This window comes from Astyanax mexicanus, chromosome 20, assembly GCF_023375975.1.
Source record: "Astyanax mexicanus isolate ESR-SI-001 chromosome 20, AstMex3_surface, whole genome shotgun sequence".
Taxonomy (NCBI): Eukaryota; Metazoa; Chordata; class Actinopteri; order Characiformes; family Acestrorhamphidae; genus Astyanax; species Astyanax mexicanus.
The window spans coordinates 3,467,851-3,482,859 of NC_064427.1; the positions used below are offsets into that span (position 1 = coordinate 3,467,851).

At 39.5% G+C, this 15,009-nt stretch overlaps 1 protein-coding gene across 1 annotated transcript; it reads left to right on the forward strand.

Moving 5' to 3' along the window:
* The first annotated feature begins 237 nt into the window (after positions 1-237).
* npffr1l3 (neuropeptide FF receptor 1 like 3) lies at positions 238-14,593 on the forward strand. The gene is made up of 3 exons (XM_022680892.2): positions 238-856; positions 2,710-2,809; positions 12,625-14,593. Exons 1-3 carry the CDS (start codon positions 490-492, stop codon positions 13,574-13,576), a joined length of 1,419 nt encoding a protein of 472 aa, XP_022536613.2. The 5' UTR covers positions 238-489; the 3' UTR covers positions 13,577-14,593.
* The last annotated feature ends 416 nt before the right edge of the window (positions 14,594-15,009 follow it).

The window sequence follows — 15,009 nt, forward strand, 5'->3', positions numbered from 1 at the left end:
GTTTTACTGAACGCGAGCGGCTGAGAAGAGGAAACTCACAGCTCAGTAGCTCATTCACTCATAGTAAAAACAAAGTGTGTTTCACACAAAGCACAAGAGCAATCCAGACTGTTCTCATACAGAGTTTGAGCATCCCTTACTACCTTTAAGAAACTCCTCAAGACAGAGCTCTTCAAAGAGCACTTACACTCCTAACACCTCTAACTAAAAACTAACTACTTCTAACCTATTTTTTAACCTACATCCCCTCCTTTCCTCCTTTATCCCACTATTTCCCTTTGGCCTTATGTAGGCTCTGTCTAAAAATGATTTTGCCTTGAACTTCTATGTCTTCTATTGCTAAGTGTACATCGTTATTTGTAAGTTGCATTGGATAAAAGAGTACGCTAAATGTAATGTAATGAAAAATCATTTTTTAAAAAGTCTAAGATGCCAGTATGCACAGTATTCTGATAAAAACTCTTATGTCCAGGTCTGCCACTTCTGCCCATGGAAGGACACTCTAAAGGAGGCGAATCTGGGCCGGATGGAGAATCGTGGGCATTGCCCACAGCGCTCTACATAATCCCAGTGTACACCATCAACGTCACCAACAGCACCAACTCCACTCCGGAGGAGCTGGTCCTGTTCTCGCCGTATTACCAGCACTCGCTGGGCATGGCGGCCGTCTTCATCCTGGCCTACCTGTTCATCTTCCTGCTCTGCATGATCGGGAACGGCGTGGTGTGCCTGATAGTCCTAAGGAATCGACACATGTGGACGGTCACCAATGCCTTCATTCTCAACCTGTCCATCAGCGATCTCCTCGTGGGCATCTTCTGCATTCCCACAACCTTAGTGGACAATCTCATTACAGGCAAGTGGCATCACCTGGATGCAGAGGCAGCCCTGAGGGCAGGAAGCAGCACTGGGTTTTTATACACTGCTAAAAATAAAGGGTTGAATACAGGCGTCATGTTTTTGACACTGCTCCAGTTTCTTAGAATAATGATTTATCTATTAAATACCATCAACTCTTTGTATTTACTGGCTTTTACCTCCTTATTGTAACTAAATATTATCATAAGCAGTTCTCTCAAACGGCCAGCACATCTCACCTGTTGGTAAAACTCAGATTAGAACTTTTTTTTTTTAGACTTTTACCACAGATTTTTGTGTAAAATGTGTGAAGATTGATCAGATCGATTTTAATTCCTGTTCAGTCAACAATGTATACATGACACAAGATTAATTTTCTATTGATTGATTCATTATAACACTGCTGATTTCAGATCAAACTAAAATATTCAAAAAGGTGTCGTGTTTTTGTTACACTGGGTTGTTATAAACATGTCCAGTTTCTTAGAATAATGATTTATCCACTTAATACCATCAACTCTGCAGAACCACCAGTCTCTACTGGCTTTTCCCCTTCTTATTGTAACTAAATATTATTAAAGATGTGATGATATTACGATAATATCACAGTAATATCACAATATTTCAGGGTATTTTTGCAATAACTATGAAAAATAAATGTTGTAAAAGTTTTATTTAGTGAAAGCTTTATACATTCGGTAGAAACTTTTTTTTTAATTATGTATTTTATAAACGGTAACTCTCCAAAACCCTGATTTTGTATAAAATAATGATAGTGCAACAAAAATAATACGCTAATGTATTAAATAAAATGTACCACAAAACTAAAGTGCAGCATATTTAGTGCATCCATATAAACGGCAAACAATTAAAAGTAAAAACAGCAAATATAAAATGTTAAACATGAAATATTAAAAATGTTTATAGCATATTCCTAGTTAGATGCTGTATATAGTTAACTACTCTTGAGCTGTAATACAGCTCTGGCAAAAAATAAGAGACCACATCAGTTTCTGAATCCGTTTTAGTTTGATTTTGCTATTTATAGGTTTATTTTTAAGTAAAATAAACATTGTTGTTTTATTCTATAAACTACGGACAACATTTCTCCCAAATTCCAAATACAAATATTGTTATTTAGAGCATTTATTTGCAGAAAATGAGAAACGGCTTTCAGAGCTCAAATAATGCAAAGAGAACAAGTTCATATTCATTCAAGTTCAAAGCTTAGAAATCAATATTTGGTGGAATAACACTGGTTTTGGATCACAATTGTCAAACATCCTGGCATCATGTTCTCCTCCACCAGTCTTACACACTGCTTTTTGATTACTTTTTGTTCAAGTAGTTCAGCTTGGTTTGATGGCTTGTGATCAGTCATATTTCTTTCTTCTATTTCTTCTATTATATTCCAGAGGTTTTCAATTTGGTAAAATCAAAGAAACTCATCATATTTAAGTGTTCTTTTATTTTTTCTAGAGCTATATATATATATATATATATATATATATATATATATATATATATATATATATTGCTATTGAACTATAATATGTAAAAGGATTTTATGATCTCTTTTTTACACTCTAGTGAAACTGTGTTTCAGTACATTTAACTGTTGATTATGTAGGGAGTTTATGTAATGAGACTGTTCTCTGTACATTATTACTGGAATGTGAAGAATGTGGTGTCATATAAATGTGTGATGTTATGAGAAGCTGCTTCTAAATGTAAGTATGTAGGTGTAAGATAAATGAAGGATTGTTATGTAACTCTGCGCTCTATAAAAGCAGCAGTAAAGGCATTTCTGTGCGTCTCTAATGAGCGTCTGATGCCTCTGCCCGTGCTCAGGTTGGCCCTTCAGTGATGTGATGTGCAAACTGAGTGGCCTGGTGCAGGGGACGTCCGTCTGCGCCTCCGTCTTCACCCTCGTGGCCATCGCCGTGGACAGGTGAGAGTTTGTGCCCTTTTATTCACACGTCTGAATTAGCTTCTGACAGACGGCAGATCTTTTCCCGGGGAAACTGACGCACAGGCTTGATTGGACCTGTAATTTCCAACACTCTGCACTAATAGCTCCTAATAGGTCAGCCCTCAGACTGTGTGCCACTTACCCGGTGGCATAATTGCAGAAGTGGAGGAAAGTACTGAAATAATTTTCATGAAAACGTAGAAGTGAGTGTCAAAAACTGCACCCCAAAAAAACTGACATAAAAAGCAACTTAACTGCGATATTCAGTATTTCCATATTATAATGCTGTGGGAATACATTATGCATGAATATATGGTATATTTACTGTGGGGATGAGACCCTGTTCAGTGTCTGTTTAGTATATTATTTTAAAAAGAATTCTGATAACCAAAATTGATATTAATATAATTTTAAGATCATACTGTGCCGAAGACATAATGATATTAGCATTGGCAGAATATCTGTAATATGTAATATTATAAAGCAAAATAAAACAAATACAGCCCTATAAAAAACAATTGAAATTGAAATATGAATAATTTTAAATATTTAAAAAATTTGATTAAATAAGCAAAATAAAATAGCCAAAACAAGCAAAAAAAAAAAAAAAATCCTAAATAATGGCTTATTCACCTTAATGGTCTCTTCTTGCTAAGAAAAACATAATGGACAATTTGTAAGTCATTATAAGATAGTAGTAATAATAATAATAATAATAATAATAATAATAATCAATTTCATGCATAATTGCTGTTTAAAATGCTTTCCAGGCCACATTATGAACATAAATTAATATATGAATTAATCAAATTAATAAAACATTTGCAGTTAAAATAAAAAAATAAAAATACAGATATAAATAAAGTAAAAATAAAATTTTTTTGGAAGGATCAGAGACATGTAAACAGAAAATAAAAATAAAAATGATAGTCCTCGATAGATTTCAAATTTTTGAATATTTTAGCTTGATCTAAAATCACCAGTGTCATAATGAATGAACCAATAGAAATTCAAAATATCATGAACACATTATTGACTGAGCAGTAATTCAAATAATCTGATCATTCTTTACACATTTTACAGAAAAATATCTGTGGTCAAAACATTAATTTGTGGTCAAATAAGTCAGTATCCCTGCTCATCTGTAATCTTTATAATCTGAGTTTTAATACCAGGTGAGATTGAGCCGTTTGAGAGAGCTGCTTGTGAAATAAAGCTGGAAAGATTTCTTTGGAAATGTCGTGGAACTGACTAAAGCATACATTTTCCACTCAAACACAGATCACTGACAAAGAGGCTTAAATACTGTAATAAAGAGCTCTGACACTTCACCAGTGCATAACTGAAAACCTGACACGCTATAATAAGACACGGTTAGAGCTTAGAGAAGTTTAGTTGCAATATTTCGGAGAATATTTGACCCTAACACAATTCTTGCCGATATGACAAAACAGATTATACTACATAAAAATTTTATATGCAGCTCTGGAAAAAATAAGAGAGCACTTAAAAATGATGAGTTTCTTTGATTTTACCAAATTGAAAAACTCTGGAATATAATCAAGAGGAAGATGGATGATCACAAGCCATCAAACCACCAAACTGAACTGCTTGAATTTTTGCACCAGGAGTAAAGCAGCATAAAGTTATCAAAAGCAGTGTGTAAGACTGGTGGAGAAGACCATGATGCCAAGATGCATGATGAAAACTGTGATTTAAAACCAGGGTTATTCCACCAAATATAGATTTTTTTCTGAACTCTTATAACTTTATGAATATGAACTTGTTTTCTTTGCATTATTTGAGGTCTGAAAGCTCTGCATATTTTTTGTTATTTTAGCCATTTCTCATTTTCTGTAAATAAATGCTCTAAATGACAATATTTGTATTTAGAATTTGGGAGAAATGTTGTCTGTAGTTTAGAGAATAAAACAGCAATGTTCATTTTACTCAAACATAAACCTATAAATAGCAAAATCAGAGAAACTGATTCAGAAACTGAAATGGTCCCTTTTTATTTTTTCCAGAGTTGTAAAGTTAGCTACTCTTGAGCTGTAATTTAAAAATGATTTTATGATCTCTTTGTACTCTCTAGTAACTGATGCATTTAAAAATACAACAAATACTACCATTTATTCTATTACAAGAGCATGAAACCAAGAGCATTTGAATGTGTTGTGACTAATTAATGTTGATATATACTCTCTATACTCACTGTCTATCTCATCAGCTTCAGTGAGCATATATGTTGGACCATCTAGGAGTTCTATAATTATAGTCTGTACTTCTGTATCTGTTTCACTGCATATGTTGGTATTATTATCCTCCTTTTGACCTGTTCTTCAGTACTCAGCACTCCACAGGAGAGAAAACCATTCATTAAGTTTTGAGAGTTCAGAAATCAATATCTGTTGGAATAACCCTGGTTGGTTTTTAATCACAGTTTATTTCATGCATCTTGGCATCATGTTCTCTCCTCCACCAGTCTTGCACACTGCTTTTGGATAACTTTATGCGGCTTTACTCCTGGTGCAAAAATTCAAGCAGTTCAGTTTGGCTTGATGGCTTGTGGTTATCCATCTTCCTCTTGATTAAATTCCAGAGGTTTTTAATTTGGTAAAATCAAAGAAACTCATCGTCATCATTTTTAGGTGGTCTCTTATATAGAACTGTACATACATGAAATGAACAGTGAGGGTGGTTTCTGAAGTGGCTGGTCGATGTATAGCCTAAAACCTTACCTTATATCTAGAAAAGGGATCAGACCCCAGCTGTGATTCATGTTTATATTAGCATAATCATGACAAACGTATCCATTTCTTTAAGCGTTTATGGAAAATGGAGGTGAGTGAATGGTTAAAGTAGCATTTAAATATCTGTCACATTCATATTTCCTGTAATGTATTCAGATTTATTTCAGTGCTCGTTTCTAGCGTTTCTAGGATTCTTGTATGTTGGTGTAAAAGTGAGATGTGTTATACATGAGATGCAGTCTAGCCTGCTGCGTCGTATCAAAGAGAATCACAGGAGCTTTACACAGCAAGTGTCACAAGTAACACAGCGGAATATCTTAAAATGTAGGGCCTACAGCAAGAAACACTCACTTTATACCAATTAAATTCAAAAAGTGAATATGGTGGTATTATATGCACTGCTTAGGGGTATAATCTAGATATAAATATGATTATAAAAGTTAAGCATTGTATCTTTTTGAATAGAGCTAGTATGTTAAGCTAATTCTAGCTCCCGTACCACTCTCTAAGTGGAGATGTTTTATACATGAGCAGAGCGATTACTGGTTGGAATATGAATGGGACTACACTATCTATGCTAAACCAACACTCCAAAAGTCTATTACAGTATGTCATCTGCTGGTGTTGATCCACTGTGTTTTATTATCAAGTCTAAAGTCAGTGCAGTTTTGTTTTCCCTCTGCTGACAACTGTTATAGAGATGCGGATTTCATTTTTCAGCAGGACTTGGCACACTGCCCACACTGCCAAAAGTACCAATTGGTGACAAGCAGCGTGAGGACGCTGGCGCATTTTGGCTGCCGCTTCTCGCTGCTCTAACCTCCAACCTCCAACCTGTACCTCCTTTCCGCCAACAAACCTACCACCTACCTGGATTACCTGCCGTCAAACTTCCATCTGAGTCTAGGCTAAAGTTCCAGGAATCTCCTCTGTGATCTGTGCATGCTGGCTGGATTTCATCTTCATCTTTTCACCGCCGCTCGCCGAGGGTGGAGATCCGGGCGGACATCCATCTAACCCCGGTGCGGTTGGCCCTCGTTGGCTGGGACCGCTACCCTCGTTTTTGAGCTGGCTTGGCTAGACAACCACGCCGGCTAGCTGCTACCTCGCTACCTCTTCATCCACCTCCTCCACATGGAACCTCACCGGTTTTTCCCCTTGTCCTCCGCGCTGCTGTTGCTGCTCTCCTTTCTTCAACAGTTAGACCTTCACCTACATCCAACACCACCACCCATCTTCAGGATCTGCCATTTCTCAGCACCGGCCATGGTTTTCCGTTACACACCAACCGAACTTCTCCGGCTCATTCCCACGCTGTCTCCTCCTGCCGAACTGCTAGAAAATCTGCGGAACTCTGCACTTTTACGCCGACCTCCCTACATGCATCGTGGATCTCGCCGAAAATTAATCTACACTCCAAGCACTGAGAACTCCATTCCAGCACTATGGACCGACCGCAGCTTACACACTGGCTTCCGCACTTCTTCCCTACGTCATCAAAACAACACACGTCATCAGAACTCCTCCTCTGCGAACCTTTTCAATCTCCGGACTATCCTAACTTCCTCTTCAACTGCTTCAAAACAAAAGCTCCTGAAAATCGCCCTCTTCAACACACGATCCCTTAACAATAAAAGTCTTATCTTAAATGAATTCATTACTGACAACAAACTTGACCTGTTCTGCCTAAATGAAACCTGGCAAAAACCACAGGACTATTTCTCACTAAATCAAACTACCCCTACAGGATACTCTTATCTTGACAACCCACGTACTGAGGGCAGGGGGGGTGGCATTGCTGCTATTTTTAATCAAAACCTTAAACCCCGTGCGCTGTCCCTCCCCTTAGCCCCATCATTCGAACATCTGGCTTTTAAACTTCCTGGACCTAAACCTCTCATTTGTGCTATTATTTACCGCCCCCCCAAACCCAACCCATCTTTCATATCTGACCTCTCTGAGTTCATCACCGCACTTTTTTCAATTTCATCATCTATTCTGCTTCTTGGTGATTTTAACCTGCACATTGACTCCCCGGACTGTAAACATGCTATGGACTTCATGGACTTCCTAAATTGCTCCAGTTTCACTCAACACATAAATTTTCCCACCCATACTCGCGGACACATCTTAGACCTGGTCTGCTCTACTGGCGTCCATATCCATAACATTTCCAGCTCTGACCTTACCATATCCGACCACCTAGCCATTATATTTGACATTGACATTCCCACCCCCGAACAAAAACAAAATCGCACAATCAATTTTCGTAATTTCAAGTCCATCTGCCCAGTCGCTCTTTCTACCTGTATATCAAACTCTCTTTCCTGCTTCACCCTTCCTGAAAATCCAACCCCCACGGACCTTGTCAACACTTACAACAACATTCTGTCTACCTCCCTCAACACACTAGCTCCTTGGAAAACCAAAACAGTCACTTTTACCCACTCAGCCCCATGGTTCACCCCAGAACTTCATAAACTCAAGAAACAACTCCGACAGCTAGAACGATTATGCAAGAAAACTGGTCTCACTGTCTATACCCTCGCTTACAAAGATCACATGCAACATTACAAATCAGTCCTAAACAAAGCCCGCTCAACTCACTACTCTAACATTATTCACTCTGGTTCCTCAAATCCACGCTCCCTGTTCTCTACCATAAACAAGCTCTTTAAACCCCATGACAACACCTCATCATCAATCACCCCAGAGAAATGTGATACGCTTTTGACATTTTTCAATTCAAAAGTAGAAACCATCCACCACCTGCTCGCATCCTCCACCTCCACTACCCCACACCATGAGCCCACGCTTTTTTCTTCTCCATCTGACACTCGGCTATCAACTTTTTCACCCATAACCTCTGTCGACCTTTCCAAAATACTTTCCATTATGAAATCCTCTACTTCTCCCCTGGACCCCATGCCATCTCAGCTTATCAAAGACTGCCTCACCCCCCTTGCTCCACTCATTATTGACATTATAAACTCCTCCCTCACCTCTGGGATAGTCCCGTTACCTCTCAAACTTGCAGCCATCACTCCTCTCCTCAAAAAACCTGGTCTTGACCCCGAGGATCCGAACAACTACCGACCTATCTCAAACCTCACTTTTCTGTCAAAACTACTGGAAAGAGCCGTTGCAAATCAACTTAAGATCCACCTTCTTTCAAATAACCTGTATGAAACTTTCCAATCTGGTTTTCGCACCCACCACAGCACTGAAACGGCCCTACTCAAAGTTACGAATGATCTCCTGCTTTCCTCTGATTCTGGTTCTCTCACCATCCTCCTCCTCCTTGACCTCAGTGCTGCCTTCGATACGGTAAATCACTCCATTCTTCTAAACCGTCTAGAATCCATCGGCATCACCAACACCGCCCTCTCCTGGTTCAAATCCTATCTGTCTGACAGATTCCATTACATCACCATCAATCAACACAAATCCCACACTACCCCTGTTCTACACGGTGTACCTCAAGGTTCAGTTTTGGGCCCCATTCTCTTCATTCTGTACATGCTTCCTCTTGGACATATCATCCGCCGCCATGGGCTAAAATTCCACTGTTACGCTGACGATATCCAGCTTTACATCACCACTAAAACCATCTCCCCTGCCATCCTCTCCACCCTCACTTGCTGCCTCATGGATATCAAAGACTGGATGAACCATAATTTTCTCAAACTAAACAGTAATAAAACGGAGATTATTATCTTTGGTCCAAAATCCAGCCTCTCCACCTGTCAAAATTTCACTCTCTGTATTGATGGTCACTCTGTCACTCCTTCCCCACTTGTCAGAAACCTTGGAATCTATTTGGACCCTACACTCTCCTTCAAATCACACATCAACCACATAGTTAAAACATCCTTCTTTCACTTACGTAATATTGCACGCCTGCGACCCACTCTTCCCACTCCTGCTGCAGAGACATTAATTCATGCCTTTATCACCTCCAGACTCGACTACTGCAATAGCATCCTGTATGGTCTCCCCTCTACTGCTCTCCAAAAACTCCAATATGTCCAGAACTCTGCTGCTCGATTGCTCACCCGCTCCCCCATTAGACAGCACATTACCCCTGTCCTCCGTCAACTCCATTGGCTTCCCATAAAACAACGCATACATTTCAAGATCCTCCTTATCACCTATAAAGCCCTTAACAACCTTGCCCCCCCATACCTGTCTGACCTCCTCCACCGCCACTCCCCCGCCCGTCAACTCCGCTCTGCTGACGCTAACCTCCTCACCCAAACTACCTCCACCAAATACCGGACCCGTGGGGACAGGGCCTTTGCCGTCGCTGCCCCCACCCTATGGAACTCCCTCCCCCTTACCATTCGAAACTCTGAGTCCCTGCACTCCTTCAAACGTCATCTCAAAACCCACCTTTTTCAAGTTTGCATATGAACATTGACACATGTGCATATTGTACGTGTGCATGTGAAATTTTCTGTAAAGCGGCTTTGAGTACCAAGAAAAGCGCTATATAAAATTGATTTATTATTATTATTATATTACATAATATTAAAATTTTCAGAGACACTGATTTTTGGGTTTTTATTGGCTTGAAGCAATATTCATAAAAATAAAAAAATAAACGCTTAAAATAGATCACTCTGTGTGTAATACATCTACAGGGGTTGGACAATGAAACTGAAACACCTGGTTTTAGAGCACAGTAATTGATTGTGGTGACGGACAGTTCTGGTGGAAACAGGAGAGTTGAGGTGTACATTGAATTCTGCGTGATTTGATCAGCCGTGGTTTTATGTTTTTTTGGATACAATCCGGGTTAGCACCCGAACATCCCTTTCAGACAGCTTCCTCTTACAGCATCCACAGTTAATCCTGTTGGATGTGGTTGGTCCTTCTTGGTGGTATGTTGGCTGACATTACCCTGGATACCGTGGTTCTTGATGCATCACAAAGACTTGCTGTCTTGGTCACAGATGCTCCAGCAAGACGTGCACCAACAATTTGTCCTCTTTTGAACTCTGGTACGTCACCAATAATGTTATAGTGTGCATTGCAATATTTAGAGCAGAACTGTGCTCTTACCCTGCTAATTGAACCTTCACACTCTTCACGCTCTTACTGGTGCAATGTGCAATTAATGAAGATTGAACACCAGGCTGCTCCAATTTAGCCATGAAACCTCCCACACTAAAATGACAGGTGTTTCAGTTTCATTGTCCAACCCCTGTATATAATATATGTAAATGGTCGACAGAAATGCTCAAATACATTAATAAAGACCTCTTTTTTGCTCTTTTTTTATCACCTGCTAAAAAGCTATAAAGTAATTAAACACAGAAATGGATCACTGCTCCCAACATTATTATAACTGAGGCAAAGCAGTAAAAAAAAAAACGTCCCAGGGACGTTTTGAGAATGTGGTTTGCTCTGTTCTTTAGGATAAAAATGATGGTACGCTTGAATTTACATAACACATCAGTTATAAAAGGGTAATTTGCAGTCTTTTTTATGCAGGTGGAAGATTACCAAGGCTGGCATGTATTGCACTGTAAATTGTTCTGTATTGTCCTGTAAATGCGAGCATGTGACACAAAACAATGATAAAAATCTGAATGTCACGGCGTGCTTTTGAGAGCTTCATGGCCGAGTCAGGCACATTCATTATCAGACAGAGCACACAGGAGGAGACTGAGTACACTGAAGGCCCTATATAGCAAAATTAGATGTGGGAATCTGGTTCAACACACAGGTGTGTGAATAGGGTTCCTTTAATGTAGGCTGGGGGGTGGGGTTGGGCATTAGGGGGGGGGGGGGGGTTGGGGGCAGAACAGCTTCATCACCTCGCTTTATATAAGGTGAACCTTATACCTTATTAGCACCTGTTTTTTGCTTACTTAACCACTACAGATATTGTTTAGCACTGTGGACGTGTATAAAGTGGAAGAACAGAGTGTATTTTCAGGATACTGTGTATTATCTTATCTTGTTATTTTATAATATTATAATATGTCTAGACATAACCTAGGTACCCTAGGTAATTTCCTGAAATGCAAATTACAAATAACAAAAAAAGTAGTAGGGCTGAACAGTATATCGTTTTAGCATACATGTGCAATAGTCACAATGTAGGATGTTCAAGTCATGTAGGGCAAATTAATATAGAAAAAAAATATTGGTTCTTGAGCCAAAGCATTATGAATTTTTCTAGTCACTGTAAAATAAAATATTTTACAGTCTACAGTCATTTATTTTAACAATATTGTACTGTATGTTGAATTCCAGCATCTTACTTTTAGATTATAGTCTAATATGATTAATCAATGCTTATTCAGAGAAGGCAAAATAAGCATGGAAAAATTAATCAGACACATAGTTACAGAAAAAATAGTAGCTTGCTCTTATGGCCTACTACTGATGTCAGAAATCAATATTTGGTGGAATAACCCTGGTTTTTAATCAGAGTTTTAATGGCATGTTTCATCTTGGCATAAAGTTCTCCTCCACCAGTCTTACACACTGCTTTTGGATAACTTTATGCTGCTTTACTCCTGGTGCAAAAATTCAAGCAGTTCAGCTTCAGGTTTGGTGGCTTGTGATCATCCATCTTCCTCTTGATTACGTTTCAAAGGTTTTCAATTTTGTTAAATCAAAGACACCCATCATTTTAAGTGGTTTCTTATTTTTTTCCAGAGCTGTATATTTTAATATTTTATAATTTTATATATAATATAATATTTTAAAGATAATATTTTAGGGTCATAACTCACCCCTAGTTACCACTTTAGTTTGAGGGTCTTAAACTAATCATTCATTGAACTTATGTCATGTTGCGTGTACAAGCTGTGTAATAAACTAGTCGTAAATACATGTCAAATACTGCTTTATAAATACATTATCCAGTGCTTATAAAGGTGTTATAAAGCCCTTAGTATAGGTAGCCTCTAATTAGACAATTTATTGCAAATATAGCTGCAAAATTACATTATAACGATGTAACAATCTGTATTCTCTCTCTCTCTGTTCTCTCTCTCTCCATAACGTTGCCTCCTCCACCCCCAGGTTCCGCTGCATTGTTTACCCATTTAAGCCCAAGCTCACGCTGCTGGTTGCGAAGGCAACCATCGGGCTGATCTGGCTGCTGGCTCTGGTCATCATGTTCCCGTCGGCCCTCATGCTGACGGTGGAGCAGGAGAGGGGCCACTTCACAGTTTATAACGGCGACTACAACCTCAGCTACCCGCTGTACTCCTGCTACGAGACCTGGCCGGACCCGCAGATGAGGAAGGTCTACACCACGGTGCTGTTCGCCCACATTTACCTGGTGCCCCTCGTCCTCATCATCCTCATGTACGGCCGCATTGGCGCTAAGCTCTACACCACCACGGTGCTGGGCAACGTGGAGCAGGCCGATGGCACCCCTCACGGAAAGTGCCCCGTCTCCCAGAGGAAGATTAAAGTCATCAAGATGCTGATCGTGGTGGCGCTGCTCTTCATGCTGTCTTGGCTGCCCCTGTGGACTCTCATGCTGCTGACGGATTACGCTCGACCTGAAGGGGAGCAGCTGGAGCTCCTGACGGGCTACGTTTTCCCCTTCTCGCACTGGCTGGCCTTCGCCAACTCCAGCGTCAATCCCATCATCTACGGCTACTTCAACGAGAACTTCAAGAGGGGCTTCCACGCCGTCTGTCAGCAGACGTCCTGCTGCAGCCGAGGGAGGCATTCCAGGCTGGGTATCAAGAGGCCTGAACGAGGTGCCGAAGTTTCCGCACACCTGGATAAAACCCTCAACTCTAACAACCTCAGCTTGGGGGTGAGGAACAGAGTCTACACAGACAGCGACTTAACGGGCTGCGTTCGTCTTGAGATGGAGCACAGGAGGGCTTCTGCGGAGCTGAGGAGCTCGGGGGCTGAAGGGGGGCTCGGAGGAACGTTGATCAAAAGAGAGCTTCTGGAAAACATGGAGTGGATCAGTCCAGCAGGTGCTACCGTCTACCAGGCCTGGGAACTTTAAATAAGAACCTTTATAGCAAGGCTGTACATAGCTGAAGACCAAGATTACCCTTACACTGGCGTAAGATGGCTTTAGATGGTAAAATGTTCAACACAGCAACATAACTTTCATACTGTTGGAAGCCCAAAAAATGAGCTGTGACTATGTACAACTTGTTTATGTACAGATATGTGTAGCATTTCTCTCATTTTTGAATGATTTCAAGCTGTCACTGACTTTTTTTTCTTTTTTATGTTCATCTACATGCTTATACAGGGACAGTTGGACAATGAAACTAAAACACCTGTCATTTTAGTGTGGGATTTTAGGTTTCATGGCTAAATTGGAGCAGTCTGGTGTTCAATCTTGTGTGAAGGTTCAATAAGCAGGGTAAGAGCACAGTTCTGCTCTAAATATTACAATGCACACAACATTATGTGTGACATACCAGAGTTCAAAAGAGGACAAATTGTTGGTGCACGTCTTGCTGGAGCATCTGTGACCAAGACAGCAAGTCTTTGTGATGCATCAAGAGCCACGGTATCCAGGGTAATGTCAGCATACCACCAAGAAGAACCGACCACATCCAACAGGATTAACTGTGGACGCTGTAAGAGGAAGCTGTCTGAAAGGGATGTTTGGGTGCTATCCGGGTATTCTATTCTATTGGGAAGTTAAGATGCCTTTGGCAGGGCAAATTAAAAGACACTTTGGATATTTTAGCATCACTTCATTAATAATCGTAGAGTGTGTATATATTTTGTCCCTGTACTGATTCAGAAAACCGTGACAATAACATTATTTACTTATCATACAAAATGTATGTTTACTTAGTGAGGTGAATGCATTAACACGAATGAGCTGCTGTATATCTGTGTGTTGTATATCTGTTAAAAACAGCTATTTTATTTTAATTTATTTGTGTTTAAGGGATATTTGAAAATTCTCTTGCAATGTCTGAACATTCTGAATCATTAAAAAAAAATCACTGTATTAAAAGGAAGTAAATGCATTACCATAATGCTGATACTATATTATATAATCATCATATGAGTGGCATAAATATGGCACAGTTATTTCTTAAACAAAATATCGTCAGCCAAATTAATATCAAATAGTTATGTTGACAGGCCAACTTGTGTACAACATCCTAGTTAGAATTATTTCTAGAGAAAAATAATTTATTAAAAGTTGCAAAAAATGTCGCGAAACAGAAGTTAAGAAAAGTCTAGGCTCCCAGTAGATAAACCTGTGGTTTTTGGGTCTAAATCACTTAATTAACGCAATTAATTCAGGAAATTACCAAAAACAAACTGTTCAGATTGGGATTTACTCTAATGATGAACATCATCAGATGACATTTATTCTCTCAACCACTGAACAAATTAAATGTACCGAATAAGCGTTGATGTTATGTTGCTACAAGCAAAGCTCTGAATGTCATTGAGGGGAAA